Here is a 13,523-nt window from a genome sequence, read left to right as displayed (position 1 = left end):
AAAAATGGTATGTACTTTCTTGAGCTTCTATATAGATTAACAATACAAAGGAGAGGTTCAAATTAAATACAAAACTAAGGCTACCAGATATTAACATGAGAAATTTGTGGAGTGCAAATCGAAATCCTAGATCGTAAAACTTAACGAAAATAGCATCATCATTCATAAAATTCTTCGACCTTTTTTTTATAAATGTTGAACATTTGTTCGGGCTCGGCCGATGGGGGGGGTTCGGATTTCGGGGTATTTCTTCCCGTCTCTCGTCGACGGCATCCACCAGCAAAGAAACTCCAGGTAAATCGCCGACACTTGCTGCACAATAGCTGATCACACCCGTTGGGGGAGCAATTTTGTTTGCACTCTTCGGTGTACTTTGATGAGCACTAATTACCGTACAATTCGATTGTACTTATGTTGCACGCACTTAGGACTCGATTTCGGATAAACTTGTTGAGAAGTCGCTTAGTTGGACTTAAACTTTGATTTTATTAGGAACGAAGTGAAATTCCGTGCTTCTAATTCAACGTTATATTCTATTCTAAACTAACTAAAATGGCTTACAGACTATTGTGTGATACTCTCTCGGCGAAAGTTGTTATGTTGCGAGAGAGTTATGCTTATTCTAAGGTACGTGCACAGATAATGAGTGTTTGCGAACAAATGGCTTAAAGTGTCAAGTGAACATATAAAAAACACACATTCATGACCGGTGTAGTACCGATCAACATTGTTTATGGAAAAACATAATTCCATCCTATTTTAGATATTCAAAGGAAAACTAATTACACTACTACAGAGATAATTGATTAAGCTGATTTGTGTTATTTTAACTCTACTTTTGATTTCTTTTGAAATTCGTTTGTTACACCCAAAATTCAGCCTCTGTGCCAATGGCGTGTAGTCAATTACATAGCATCATTGGTACAAGAAGATAACGCGATCGGTGCTGATTCGATTTGCTCCCACCGGCATTAATCTCCCAAGTTGACCGAATTGCGTGTGTCTGAAAGAAACAAAATAAAAACGCTTTCACGTCCCTCCCTATCGCATCACAAAACGAAGAAGGATGGAAATAAATACCGGCCAACACCAGGCAGCCAGCGAACCGAGCACTGTGCGTGTGAATGTAGCAAAAGCATCAACAAAAACATCCTTCTAATTCAATCCCTTCAATCCACCGGCAAACAACCACGGCCGAGCTGTGCGTGTGTATGCAGTAAAAGCTTCTTCTTCTTCTTCTTCTTCTTCGTTTTATGTTGATGGCCAGAGAATGTAACTCTATAACACCACTAATTCGACTATTTTTTCTTTGACTTTCAGCGTGTGATTAAGTGTTGCCAATTTATATTAAATTTTTAGTTTCGTTTTTTCCAAAAATGATAACACTTCTTTCATACGTGCTTCATCGAAATCTCGAAATAATTCGAGAAGATTGGTAAATTTGTCCCAATCGTGATAGTTCCGTAGATGGTTAAACTGTATACAATATAGGATGATGTGTTCGGTTGTGAACGGTTCTTCGCAGAGTTCGCAGTATATTGAGTCTCGAACTCTCATTATACCAAGCCAATAGCAGTAAAAGCAACAACAAAAAAAACATTCCTTCAATTCAATTCGCCGGCAAACAAACACGGCTAAGCTGTGCGTGTGTATGTAGCAAAAGCAACAAGAATATATTCCTTCAATTCACCGGCAAACAAGCACCGGCCAAGCTGCCCGGCTTTAGCAGCTGTGTATATGTAGCGTGTGTATGTAATAGCAGGCAGTAAGCAAAGCACAGTTCTCATTCAATGGGTTTCCCGTTTCCTCCACTCCCGTTCCCTTTCCCGTTTCCATCGCAAGACAAATGAATACCTTGAAAGGAGGCCAAACGCCGGGAAGCCACTGTCGTACGTTTCTTTTGTGATTAATCGGTGGCAGAATGCCTATGACAAATATCCCTCTTCCTGCATGAAGCTCAAATAGTACACTGGTTAAGATGTCGGTTTGGCAAGGCCATTTAGTTAGTGATTTGAGTTCGATTCTCCCTACGGGCGTGGTTTATATTTTTATTTTCTTGTTTCTGGGATGAATTATCCAATAGGAACGAAATCCCATAAAATGTTTTTCTTGTTTTGCTTGAATGTAGTGGTCATGCATCATTTTAGTTGGGAGCCGGGTCCTTATGCCAGTTATGGTTTTTCAAACATATCATCTTCGGCACAGTGCACATTTCAGCGCATTATCGGCACAGAGATGTGCTAAATAGGCATTGGATTTTTGCAACCTCTTCTATGGGTGTAGAGTAATTGATAGAACTAGTTTACAAAATTTTAAAGAACCTTAAGTTCAAGGCATTTATGAAGGCCGAGAAAATCGGGCCAATTTTTCCCAAAAAAATTTTTTTTAAACAATATTCGGATTCAGGGAAAATCCGAAAAAAAATCACAAAATTTATTTTTTATATCGGAACACGCAAGCAACGTTAAAATCGTTTTTCTAACTTCCAATTAAAAACAAATGAAGATAAAGATAGCTTATAAAATTTAGTACAACTTTTTCCTGTGAACAAATCCAGCAAAATACGGAATTGTTTTTACAATATTATGGCAACCTGCCAGTAATATGCTTTACATGTTCACTTTACTTTGAAAGTAAGTGTATGCCCAAAAAAATCTTAAATGTCTACCCACAATAAATAATACACCACGTTCTCGCATTAATGAATGAAGAATATATTCTAGGAGATCTCAGCAAATGAAGCATTATGTATCGAATATGAAATTAAGGTTTTTACGACGACTGGAATTACTTTGTTTTAGCTTTGTTGAGATTTGAACAAATTGCAGTTCCTAATTTTCAGTTTTTGAATGAAGACTTGCAGCACAGAATAGGTATAACAACCACATCTCCCATCTTGATTAAGTTCGAATGTCTTGCATATTTGCAAGGTATTTTGCTTTAAATTTAAATTCTACCGTTATTTGTGAGGAACTTATAATTCATGTTTACCTAAATTGATCAAATGACTTCACATATTTCTGATTTTTTTCCGGACAATATCAAAGCAATTGCTAGGAATTATTGGGACTCAAAAAAAAAAATTAAGTATTTGAAGAGAAACATTGGAAAAAAATCAATGGGATTCAAATTTATAAAACCGGGCAATCTAGAATGTCCACTATAAGTTTGAGTATGAGTAGTGCAAAATTGTTGCTAACATTTTTATCCTTATTGAATTGTGTAAAAAAAATTTAAAAGAATTCTTTTTTTATTCGAAGTTCTATCCTAGATTGGAAAATAAAATTGAAACTTGTCCAACCGAAGTTTTCTACTATTGATTCTGATGTACTTTTATTACAAATTTATTTTGCTAAAGTAAATATCCTGAATTCAGCTTGTCAGTTTTTAATTGATAATTCTTTAAATATTTTCAAAACAAATAGAGATTCAATTTAAATATTGAAACTTTCAAGACTGGTGTTGTTTTTTCTTGATTAACGGCTTTCTAAATTTTGGGAACTCGAGATTGTTAAAACTTCTTAACTAAGGTTGCGAGATTGCGCAGTTTTATCCAGGTTTGCTCGGATATTTGATACAAAATTCGGGGTACGTCCGACCGGGCTCGGTTTCCCGGATTTCATTGAAAAAAGCCCAGATTTTGCCCAGATAAATTCACCTTATTTGGCAAATCAAACAAAAAAAAAAACAACGATCGCCTCTACATCGCATTTCTCAAGCAACTTTAAAAAATTATCATGAAAGGTTTTTAGAAAGCGTAAAATTCGATTCGAAAACTGTCGATGAATTTCAAAGAAAAAAAACAATTTTTGTTGAATAATTTTTGGATTTTTAGAAAATTTGCCCGGATTTATGATCGTCCTTTTTGAAATCCAATTCCCGGATTATGTCAGGTTTTTATATAAAATTGCCTCGTTTATCCGGCCCGGATAAGTGCTTAAAAATTTTTCTCAACCTTATTTTAAACTCCTTTTATTTTTTAATGGTTAGGAGAGTATGGAAATACTTGATCCCCTTTTGATATTTTTATCATATCTTTTGGGAAAATTTCGCAAATTGCCTCTTGCATTTTCTGACAGCGTATAATTTCAAATTTTTTATGCTCTAAAATTTAGAATAATACATGAACTTGTAGATAAATTAGAAGCATATTCGTGAGACTAACAAAATTGTGATATTTTTAAGTTACAGGAGACTTGATCCTTTACTAAAGGAGACTTGAACCTTCATTCAAGGTGCCTTGACCCTAGGCAAAAAATTAGTAAAATCCAAAGATAAAAGGTCCGTTGACTATTTTGTGCCATTTTAGTTCTCATTTCACATTTTGTAACTAACAGAAAAATAGAACTCCAAAAGTTTGCCTTTTACTCTTGAATTATTGCATACTTTAAGGCGCAACTTTCAAGATTTTAGATAAATACAGTATTTTTAGTTATTTTTAACACATAATTACTGAATAAAAATAATTAATTGAACAGATATTAGAAATTTTAAAATAACTTATGATCACGATCCATTAAGAACAAAAATATATCTTTCTGGAATCAAGGGATCAATTAAATTCCCATAACATACATTTTTGAAAACTTCTCCTTAAAAAATATTGAGAGTTTACAATTGCTTTGAAAATATGGCATTATAAAGTTCATATTTTACTCTAACGATTGACATATTGGAATAAATATTTTTATAACAACTTTTCATGTAAGAAACATTTTAAAGTAACAAAAAAGATCTTCAAATAACATTTTGTTAAATTTTTCAAACAAAGTTCAATAACTCCAAAAAATTTTGTTTTAAATTTTTTGAGATAACAGCATTGTTGTTCTGTTCTATTAGGCACGAAATCCGCAGCATACTGTAAGTACTATACTTTCAACTCTAGAACATTTGATATTTGTAAGTAGAGATGTACCGAATAGTGGTATTCGGCGAACGGCCGAATACCGAATATTGACCTTTTCAACTATTCGGCCAAACGAATATTCGGTCGAATATTCTGTTAAGTTTTCAATAGAGGTACTTCTATTTCTAATGCTATTTATAACAGAAATCTTCTATTTTTGCCATTTTAATGTCCCTCATGTTTTTAAGTCGATTATTTCCAACCAGATGTATCAGATCTTTTTTAAGTAGAGGTCTCTTTGATTTTCAAAATGTCACCATTAGATGAGAGGACATCAGACGAATTGTCGCTTCTAGGACGTTTATCACAAAAGATTGGATTACAGTGAAATCTGGGACAAAACATATAAAAACAGGTGTTAAGCTATTTGAAATTGCTTTTTTATATCGAATTAGATGAATGTCTAATTTTTGCTAGATGTCATCAAAATAGTTGCCAAAAAGAACGATTATCTTTAACTTAAAGCATACAATACTTTTTACGACAAGTATCCAAAAGGCCGGGTCTGAACGATTTTTTGAAATACTTGTAAAAAAGGGAAATTCTGAACAGAAATTATGCATTATTCTCAAACATACAAGAGGAAAAAGAAATAAAATTACTTGAAATTTAAAGTTTTCATCGAATTACAACAGCATTAATCGTATCTAACGAATAAATTTGCTCTAAAAAATCGTTTTGTAACAGAAAATTCAAAAAAATTTCATAGAGATATTTTACTTTTTTTATTTGATTTAGCAAAAAATCTGAATTAACCCGACTAAAATCCAGAAAGTTTAAAAAAAAAATATGTGACCATCCCAGTTAGATTCAACTTTTCTTGTATTCTTTATTTGGTTTATGAGCAAGCTTGGATATATAAAAAAAATTTGGAATAAACGATAATCAAAGTATAAAGCTATCTACAGTGAAAAATACACGGATGTATCTAAAATGTTCTATTGAATCCATAATTTTTTGATGATTTTGAAGGTTTTTCAACATTACCTTTGGATATTTAATAAATCATCGAACACCCGTTGAAAGATTTGAGAAGTCTGCTTTTGTATAAATTTAAAATAATAAATATTCGGCCTATTCGGCCTATTCGGCCGAATACTTAGCTAAACTATTCGGTGAGCCGAATATTCGGCTTAAAGGTTTTTTGGTGGTATTCGGCGCCGAATATTCGGCCGACCGAATATTCGGTACATCTCTATTTGTAAGACATTCCTGTTTTGAGATAGAGCGAAGGAATCAAGTATCCCCAGGGTTGCAGTATCCTCATTCTCCCCTACTGATTATGTGTCTTGAACATCTGATTCAAATTCTGATTTTATATTTCCAAACTTATTTTTTGTCCCATTTAGAGTTTGTTTCTGAAATATCTGTTTAAAGATTTTATTTCAGTTTAAGACACTGAATAGTGGTTCTGAATAAAATCTGATATCAGGATTCTAATTTTATATTTCAATTTTTATATCCGTATCTTCATAGGATTTGAATTTAATTCTTTTTTTTTCAATTTGGATTCTTAGTCAGAAATCCTAATGTTGATTTCAATTGTTATGAGGGAAATATTTATCCTGCTTTCGATGAAGCACATACCAAGCTATCAATCATGAAATAAAAATATTATAATATTTAGCTTTAATTATTTCTCAACTAGAAAATTGTAATTGCTGAAAGAGTTATCAAATAAATTTCGTATCGGATTTTGAAATTAACAGCTCTTATAATAGTTTTTTTTTCGATTATTTGGTACATTAGAAAAAAAAATTCTTAGGGTTAATCCGACCATGTCATAAACCTTAATCCGCACATGAGAGTCAATGTGACACTTATTGGAAGTTTATCAAAAGTGAGTATTTCTACAAGATTACCCAGATTCGGAAATAGAGTTAGCAGCGTGTAAAATCAAATGGGTGTATGCATCTGAGCGTGCAGGATCGAATCGTCACATGGGTGCTGACATGTTGGATTGATGAAAGCAGAAAGTTGATAGTGAGAAGTTACGGTAGAATTAAGATAGTTTAGAAGGAAATTGCAAATGTTGTGGTCAATATTGTGGTAGATAAAGTGGACGACATCAGTTTAGGCACTCTTCGGAAATCTGTAAGTTATAAGAACAGAGAGACTTAAAGTAAGAGATGGATGAATTTTAATGTTAGGTAAATTACGAATAAATCGAAATTAAGAGCTTTTACTTATTTGCCAAAATTACTGCGGAGTTGTTTCTCCTAAAAGAAAACACCACAACACACCACTTAACGAGAAAACGGGAGACACGAATAGCGCTACCTGGCGACAAAAATGGATGGGATGGATGATCTAAGATTTTATTCCGGAGTTTTGTCAGAAGTGCCAGGTGTCCTGATTTTCAGTTTGTTTTGTTGTTTTATTTGGAATTCTAAGGCTCTTGGGTTTATTCGTCCCTTACAAACTGTCCCATACAGACAGCAGTCCTGATTTTCGAAAGACCGGCCTGATTTTTTAATAAACTCTCGAATTGTGAAGATTTTTTTAAATTTGGTTTTTAAAATGTCCTGAATTGTACTGATTTAAAAAAAAAGGTCTTAATAAGGATCGAATTTTTGGTCAAGTTATGAGAACATCTAATTCATCTGCAATATAATAATTAAACCGATTTAACGGATGGTGATCTTCGGCTCAGATAATATTGAAGTGGCGTTTTTCAATATGAACTAAAGTCCATCCAAGTCTGCCTTTTTTATGTAATCTAGTGGTGTCCTGAAAAATTCAGATCATTTTCTTCGCGGTGTCCTGATTTTTGACAAAACCACCTGGCACCTCTGTTGGACAATCGCAAAAAGCGGGTGACTGAGATAAAGGGAGAAGATAAGTCAATGATCATACAAATTGTGTAGCCAACGACTGAAATTTTGGTAATTTGTGTCAATTTGTGCGGAAAAAGGAGAAGGTTTGAGTTAAAAAGAGAGAAACCAGTGCTTAGAGAGAGAGAGAGAGAGAGAGAGAGAGAGAGAGAGAGAGAGAGAGAGAGAGAGAGAGAGAGAGAGAGAGAGAGAGAGAGAGAGAAAATGTGCTTATGGTTGCAAATTTTTGCATTTTGTGAAGCAGTTCTGGAATTTTGATCATTACCATTTGAAATGGAAGAATTCTCTTTCTATTGCAATCCCTCGGCAAAAAGTGTTCATCAGGAATGCCGTTCGAATAAATTTGTATCACTTTTTTCGTTAGTTAACGTAAAATAATAATAAAACAAATGATAAATCTGATTTATTTCTTTATTTTTATTAGTCAGCACGATCATCTTTAGTGGTACCGATTTATTCAGTGTAGTTTAGTTGATACAAATGATTGTAATCGCTAGATATATCCTGAAGTTAATTTGGCATAAGGAAGAATCGCTTTTGTATTTATAATTTATCAACAGCTTTTCAGAGTTTATAGGCGCAAGTTTAAAATTTTTCGTAAATATTTTTTGATGCTTCTAACCAACACATTTCAACTAACTTAAGTTTAACTAAAATAACTCATCCCTCATCTAGTATAGTGAAAGTTAAGATACGTATTTTTTTCATTGTTTTATTCAAGTTTTCCAAATTTTCATGGTGCATGAATAGGAAAAAATTTTCTTATTTATTATAACTGGCATCCTTGACTGAGTCGTGTTCGCAATACACGCTATCAGAAGTTAAACGAATTTCTTGAACTAGTGCTTCTATTTGCTCGCTAGAGGGTGCTGATGCTATCGATTTTTCATTGTTTGGAGAAAACGACCGTTGTCAATATTAGTTAAGTATATTTGCCTAGAGTGTCAATTTGACACCAATGATTCTCTCTTGTTTCGCAACAGATTTTTACAAAATCTATAGTTTTGGAAACTTCGTGAATTTTCAAACATTTTTCTCGTTCAAAACTTCATTTTCCGTTATTCAAAGTAAAAAAAATGAAAAAAAACATGCTTCAGAAAAAATTCTGTAGATCAGCAACAGAATACCCAAAAAATTTCACTTGGTTTCAAGAAAGCTGAGGTTAAAAGTTATATTTTTTTTAGAAATTTTTCAAGTTCATGACCACAAAAAAAATGTAAAAAAAATTTAGTAAAAACCATTCTTTTCAATCAATGAACCGCAAAACCGTAAATATAGCTGGACAAAAAGTATACGATAAAAAAAATCTATGGAATGTGGTGACAAACTCAACCTGTATTTTACACTTTTAAAAATGGCCAAGACTTTGATGTATTCGGACAAACTATAAATCAGTTCGGAACATGTTCTACTGAAATAATCTATAAAATCGAACGCTTTTTCAAGATTAGAAAAAACATGCAATATCAAAAGCACTTTTATAAGATAATTTTTTAAAAATTTGTGAACCACTTTTTGAGTTAGTAATTTTAACGTTTTACTTTTATAAGATAAATTTATAAGAAATTCTCTACAACTTATTCAATTAGTAATTTAAACATTTCAGATCTCACTCATCATGAGTCATCAAAACAGCTGGAGCAGGATCTTTCGACCGGTTCCCAGTATCCCACTTCTCAGTGGCACCAGTTCGTGGTCCTCACGAGACGTACCATGCTGGGGACAGTTCGCAATTTTATGCTCACCGTGCTAAGGATCTTTGCACATATCCTGTTCGCCATCGTGGTAGGAATTGTGTATTACGACATCGGAAACGATGGAGCCAAAGTGATATCCAACATCGCACTGGTGATGCTCTCGCTTCTATTCATCGTTTTCACCAACTCGATGACGGTTGTCTTAACTTGTATAATAGTTTCTTCTTGATTTTTAACTACCAAAATAACGAGAATCTTCTATTTCAGATCCCCTCGAGATGGCCGTCTTCATACGGGAGTACAAAAGCAACTGCTACTCTACGGCTGCCTATTTCTTTTCGAAAATCGTGGCCGATTTTCCGATGTTGATCATCGGTTTAACAGCATTCCAGTTGATTGCCAACTACTTAACCGGGCAATCGGACGAACCTATCCGGATGCTAACCCTATGGACTATGTGCTTTCTGGTAGGGTGGTTTGCTCAGGTTTACGGGATGCTCGGGGGAAGCCTTTTCCCCATCGAGGTTAGCCCCTTCATCATTCCGGTTACGTTGGTTCCGACGGTGCTGTTTTGTGGATTCTTCATCCGATACGATGAGTTGCCGGCGGCTTTTCGTCCATTGACTTTCATTTCGCCGTTACGATTTGCCTTTGAAGGGATCGCCATGTCGTACTACGGGTTCGATCGGAAGGATTTGGATTGTAGCGAAATTTTCTGCTATTATCGAAAACCACAGAAAATTTTGGAAATGTTGGATATGGAAGAGAGCAACTATTGGGTTGATTTGGGTGGGTTAATTGGTTGCATATTTGTGTTGCACGTTGCTTTATTTGCTAGCTTACGTTGGAAAGTACGATAGATTTTCATAATTTGATTTCATTTATGTGAATGGTTAATGGATGCAAAATGTGATAAAATAGACAGTAAGAACCAAGATCAGTTTAATCAATGTATAGTTTAAGAAATTATTAAAGAGAACTTTAAATATATTATATGGTTAAGTGTTTTACCTAAAAAAACGAATACATTGATGAAGTGAAAATAAAAGATAATCGCTCTCGGTGCAGGTAAAATGAGCACTAGGATGGCCCTGAGCTAAATGGAAGCCTTTAAAAAAAAATCACTGCACCAACCCTCTGATATCAATCATTTAATCAAAATTATAAACTATGCAAAATTTCACTTTGATTGGACAATAAAATTAGTCGATTTGGGATTATTTTTGAATTTCTCAAACCCTCGGATCAAAATAGCTTCGTTTTGGTTTTGTACTCGGACAACTCTAAGCTAGGGCTACCATATCCCGCAATATGTAACCATTCAGTTACAAAGTATCTTCAATGTTTTAAGGGTTGCAGTTTGTTTTAATTCTTTGTGTTTACTGTCACGATTTTTATTTTATTTTTCTTTTAACTATTTTGTTGGTTTTAATTTTTTGTTTAAATGATGTGAATTTGAAAATGTAGAACAGTTATGATGGGGGTGGGATAAGATAACAGTCCATTCTTAGTGGCTTAGTTCGCCTCGCCTTTGCCGTGAAGTCGACTACCGACTGAACATCTCGCCATGCCCCGGAGGCGAAAAGACGAGAAGCCAGAAAGGAGGCGAATAAGAGCTGTGTCCGGAAAAAGGGCATTCGAGTTCAGGCGTGCGTATGTTGAACATCTCAGGAGCATTCACCGAGTGAGTTGTGAAACCGGAAGTGGCTTTTTAAGGGAAAATCTGTAAGAATCCCTAGTACTTTCATCCTTGGATTTTATGAGGACAACACATGCTTCGGCCTAGCAGATGCTTGTATCTACGTCTAACAGTAAAAGGGTATCACCCAAGAATACCCACCTGAGGTCACCAACCAGTTGCAACATACACACCAAGTGTTCGCTACGAGCGGACAATGCAGGCGGCTTCGATAGCAGCACCAGCAAAAATAGTACCGGTACGTTACCCAAGAATCCTGTTATCACACCCACACCCCCAATCAAACACAAATCGCTAAAAATAAAATTTGCAAGTTCAAAGTCTAGTTCTTTTGCATTTAATTTAATAAAGTTTTGCCCTAGTAAAGTTCAGAATTTTGTATTAATTTTTGTAAAAGAATTGTGATAGTATTATGTGCAAAGTTTGTCCACGTTAGTCCTCTGATTACCCAGTAGTAAGCCGACTCTGAGACCCAGCTCGAGAAGTTTCTTGCTACTGAGCTGGCTTGACGGGATGTTTCTAAGTTACAAATGCTAAAAAGAGTACAATGAAAAAAAAAAAAACCACAAAAGATTAAGGAAAACTCTATAAAAAACAGAGTTTTATGAAGTCATTCGAATACTTGTTACATTTGATTTATTATTTTTGTAGGATACGGTATAGAGCATTCTCGCAAACAATTTTCTTTTTACCCATTCTTTCATTTAGTTTAACAAGCGTGTTGAAACGAGAGCGGACAAATAAAACGCTATCAGATATGCGTCAACGAATCCACTGAAACAAACAGACCCCGTACGCAAAATGAATAGTCAAGCAGAAAAGGGGCAAACATTTGACTGAACTCATGGCAACAACGCAGAAAGCGGAAAAGATCGGCAATCGACTGTCATCGATGACAAACGAAATTTTGATTTGGCAATATTGGCAACATTGAAGCTGTCATTCGAGCGGGCTTCCGGAAGAAAATACGATACCAATCGTTTGGAAGTCATAGTGCTCGCGTGTTCGCCGGAAGTCGGCATTTATTCCCGAGGAGTTGGGTCGAAATAGCACCCGGAGGGTAAGCCAAACCATACCTTGCGCGTCAGCAAGAAACTAACACCCGTTTCTAACAGGTTTCGCTTCGGAAGCGGAAAATGCTTTAAGGAACGGGACATAAAAAGAAATGCTGTCATAAGGGTCTATCATGTAAGTCAAGCCAATCAAAATTAAAATTGCCGTATCTAACGGGAAAATCCTGACGTCTGCAGGACTCTCTTTTTTGGTACCCTTTTGATTCCGCTGCGGAAAAGCAAAAAAGGCGGCGAAGCGAAGATCTTCCGGTGTCGTTCAATTTTTTTACCTACGGGAATCCGGTGTCGGAACGGCCAAGTCCACCCAAAGTCATCTTCCGGACTGGACGTTCATCGAGCTGGGCGAAAGGAAGCGGGTTGACGATTCAGGGTGCTAGTAGTCCTGAAAGCACGAAATCGTTTCCCGCGACGTTCGGACTTTCCCAAGAGGTGGAGGTCCACCTGGTGCAAGAAGTCCAGCACACAGACCGAGCGGTGGCATGGCAGCGACGGTAGCGCGGGGAGGTTTGTGCAATGGCAAACCAAACCGTGTTGCTCAAACGAGCAGTCGACGAAGGAGGAAACGTGGTGCAGCAACACCACCAAAGTTAGAGCCGAATGTGTTCGGTGGTGCAAAACACCGCCGAGTTACGAGTCCCGCGGGTACGATGGTGCGAAACTCCACCATGTCACGAATCGCGCCAATCAGAAGACGGATCCCGAATCGACGGCTAAAGTTGCCCGAGTCGAGCGAGTGCGTGGGCGATGCGCAACAGTGTGCGTGAGTCTCATCCATCATCAGTTTGCGCAAACATCACGCCCAGCCTGGAATGCGTAGCAATAAAGGATCGCCTCCGTTGCCACAAGATCACAATAATTCAACGAAAGGTCTCCGGCCGAATACCTAAACTGGAAGGAAGTAGGAGCGTGCGAACCAGAAGCATGCCCAGGATGCTGTCTCCCCGGAATCTGGCCAGCTCGCCCAGGACCAAACAGGAACACTAAGCATGAGTCGATTTGTTGATTGTTATATGCTTGGGAGGAATATAATGGGATAAATTTACAAATATGTGTTTGCGATTTGAATTTTGTTGTTGGCATCATCCATACACTCCGCCACATCACAATGGGTATTTTACCATCTTATTCGGCAGAAAGACATTAACGCCATTTCATTCGACCTGAGAAAATTTTCCATAATATACTGCCTCTTTAAATGTAGGGTTTTTATTGCACTTTAAGGGAAAAATAATTAAAAAAAAATCCTATGTTGTTTTGATGAATTTTCAAAATTTCCGTCGAGTACCACTCATTATAATTTAGACACCCTATTCG

The 13,523-nt window shown here is 35.9% G+C and overlaps 2 protein-coding genes across 2 annotated transcripts in view; both read left to right on the top strand.

The window, feature by feature from the left end:
* Positions 1-13,523, top strand: part of LOC129748388 (ATP-binding cassette sub-family G member 1-like) — a 193,739-nt gene that overhangs the window by 9,278 nt on the left and 170,938 nt on the right. The gene's annotated exons all lie outside the window — the stretch shown is intronic.
* LOC129748392 (ATP-binding cassette sub-family G member 1-like) lies at positions 203-11,412 on the top strand. The gene is made up of 3 exons (XM_055743003.1): positions 203-294; positions 9,347-9,646; positions 9,705-11,412. Exons 2-3 carry the CDS (start codon positions 9,454-9,456, stop codon positions 10,295-10,297), a joined length of 786 nt encoding a protein of 261 aa, XP_055598978.1. The 5' UTR covers positions 203-294; positions 9,347-9,453; the 3' UTR covers positions 10,298-11,412.

Source organism: Uranotaenia lowii, chromosome 2 (assembly GCF_029784155.1).
Source record: "Uranotaenia lowii strain MFRU-FL chromosome 2, ASM2978415v1, whole genome shotgun sequence".
Classification (NCBI taxonomy): domain Eukaryota; kingdom Metazoa; phylum Arthropoda; class Insecta; order Diptera; family Culicidae; genus Uranotaenia; species Uranotaenia lowii.
Note: the sequence above shows the minus strand (reverse complement) of the source record. Positions and strands in the feature narration are given on the sequence as shown.

Coding starts and splice junctions, on each gene's coding strand:
- LOC129748392 (XM_055743003.1), top strand. CDS start 9,454: ATGCTGGGGACAGTTCGCAATTTTATGCTCACCGTGCTAAGGATCTTT. Junction 9,647..9,704: donor GATGACGGTTGTCTTAACTT/GTATAATAGTTT, acceptor CTTCTATTTCAG/ATCCCCTCGAGATGGCCGTC.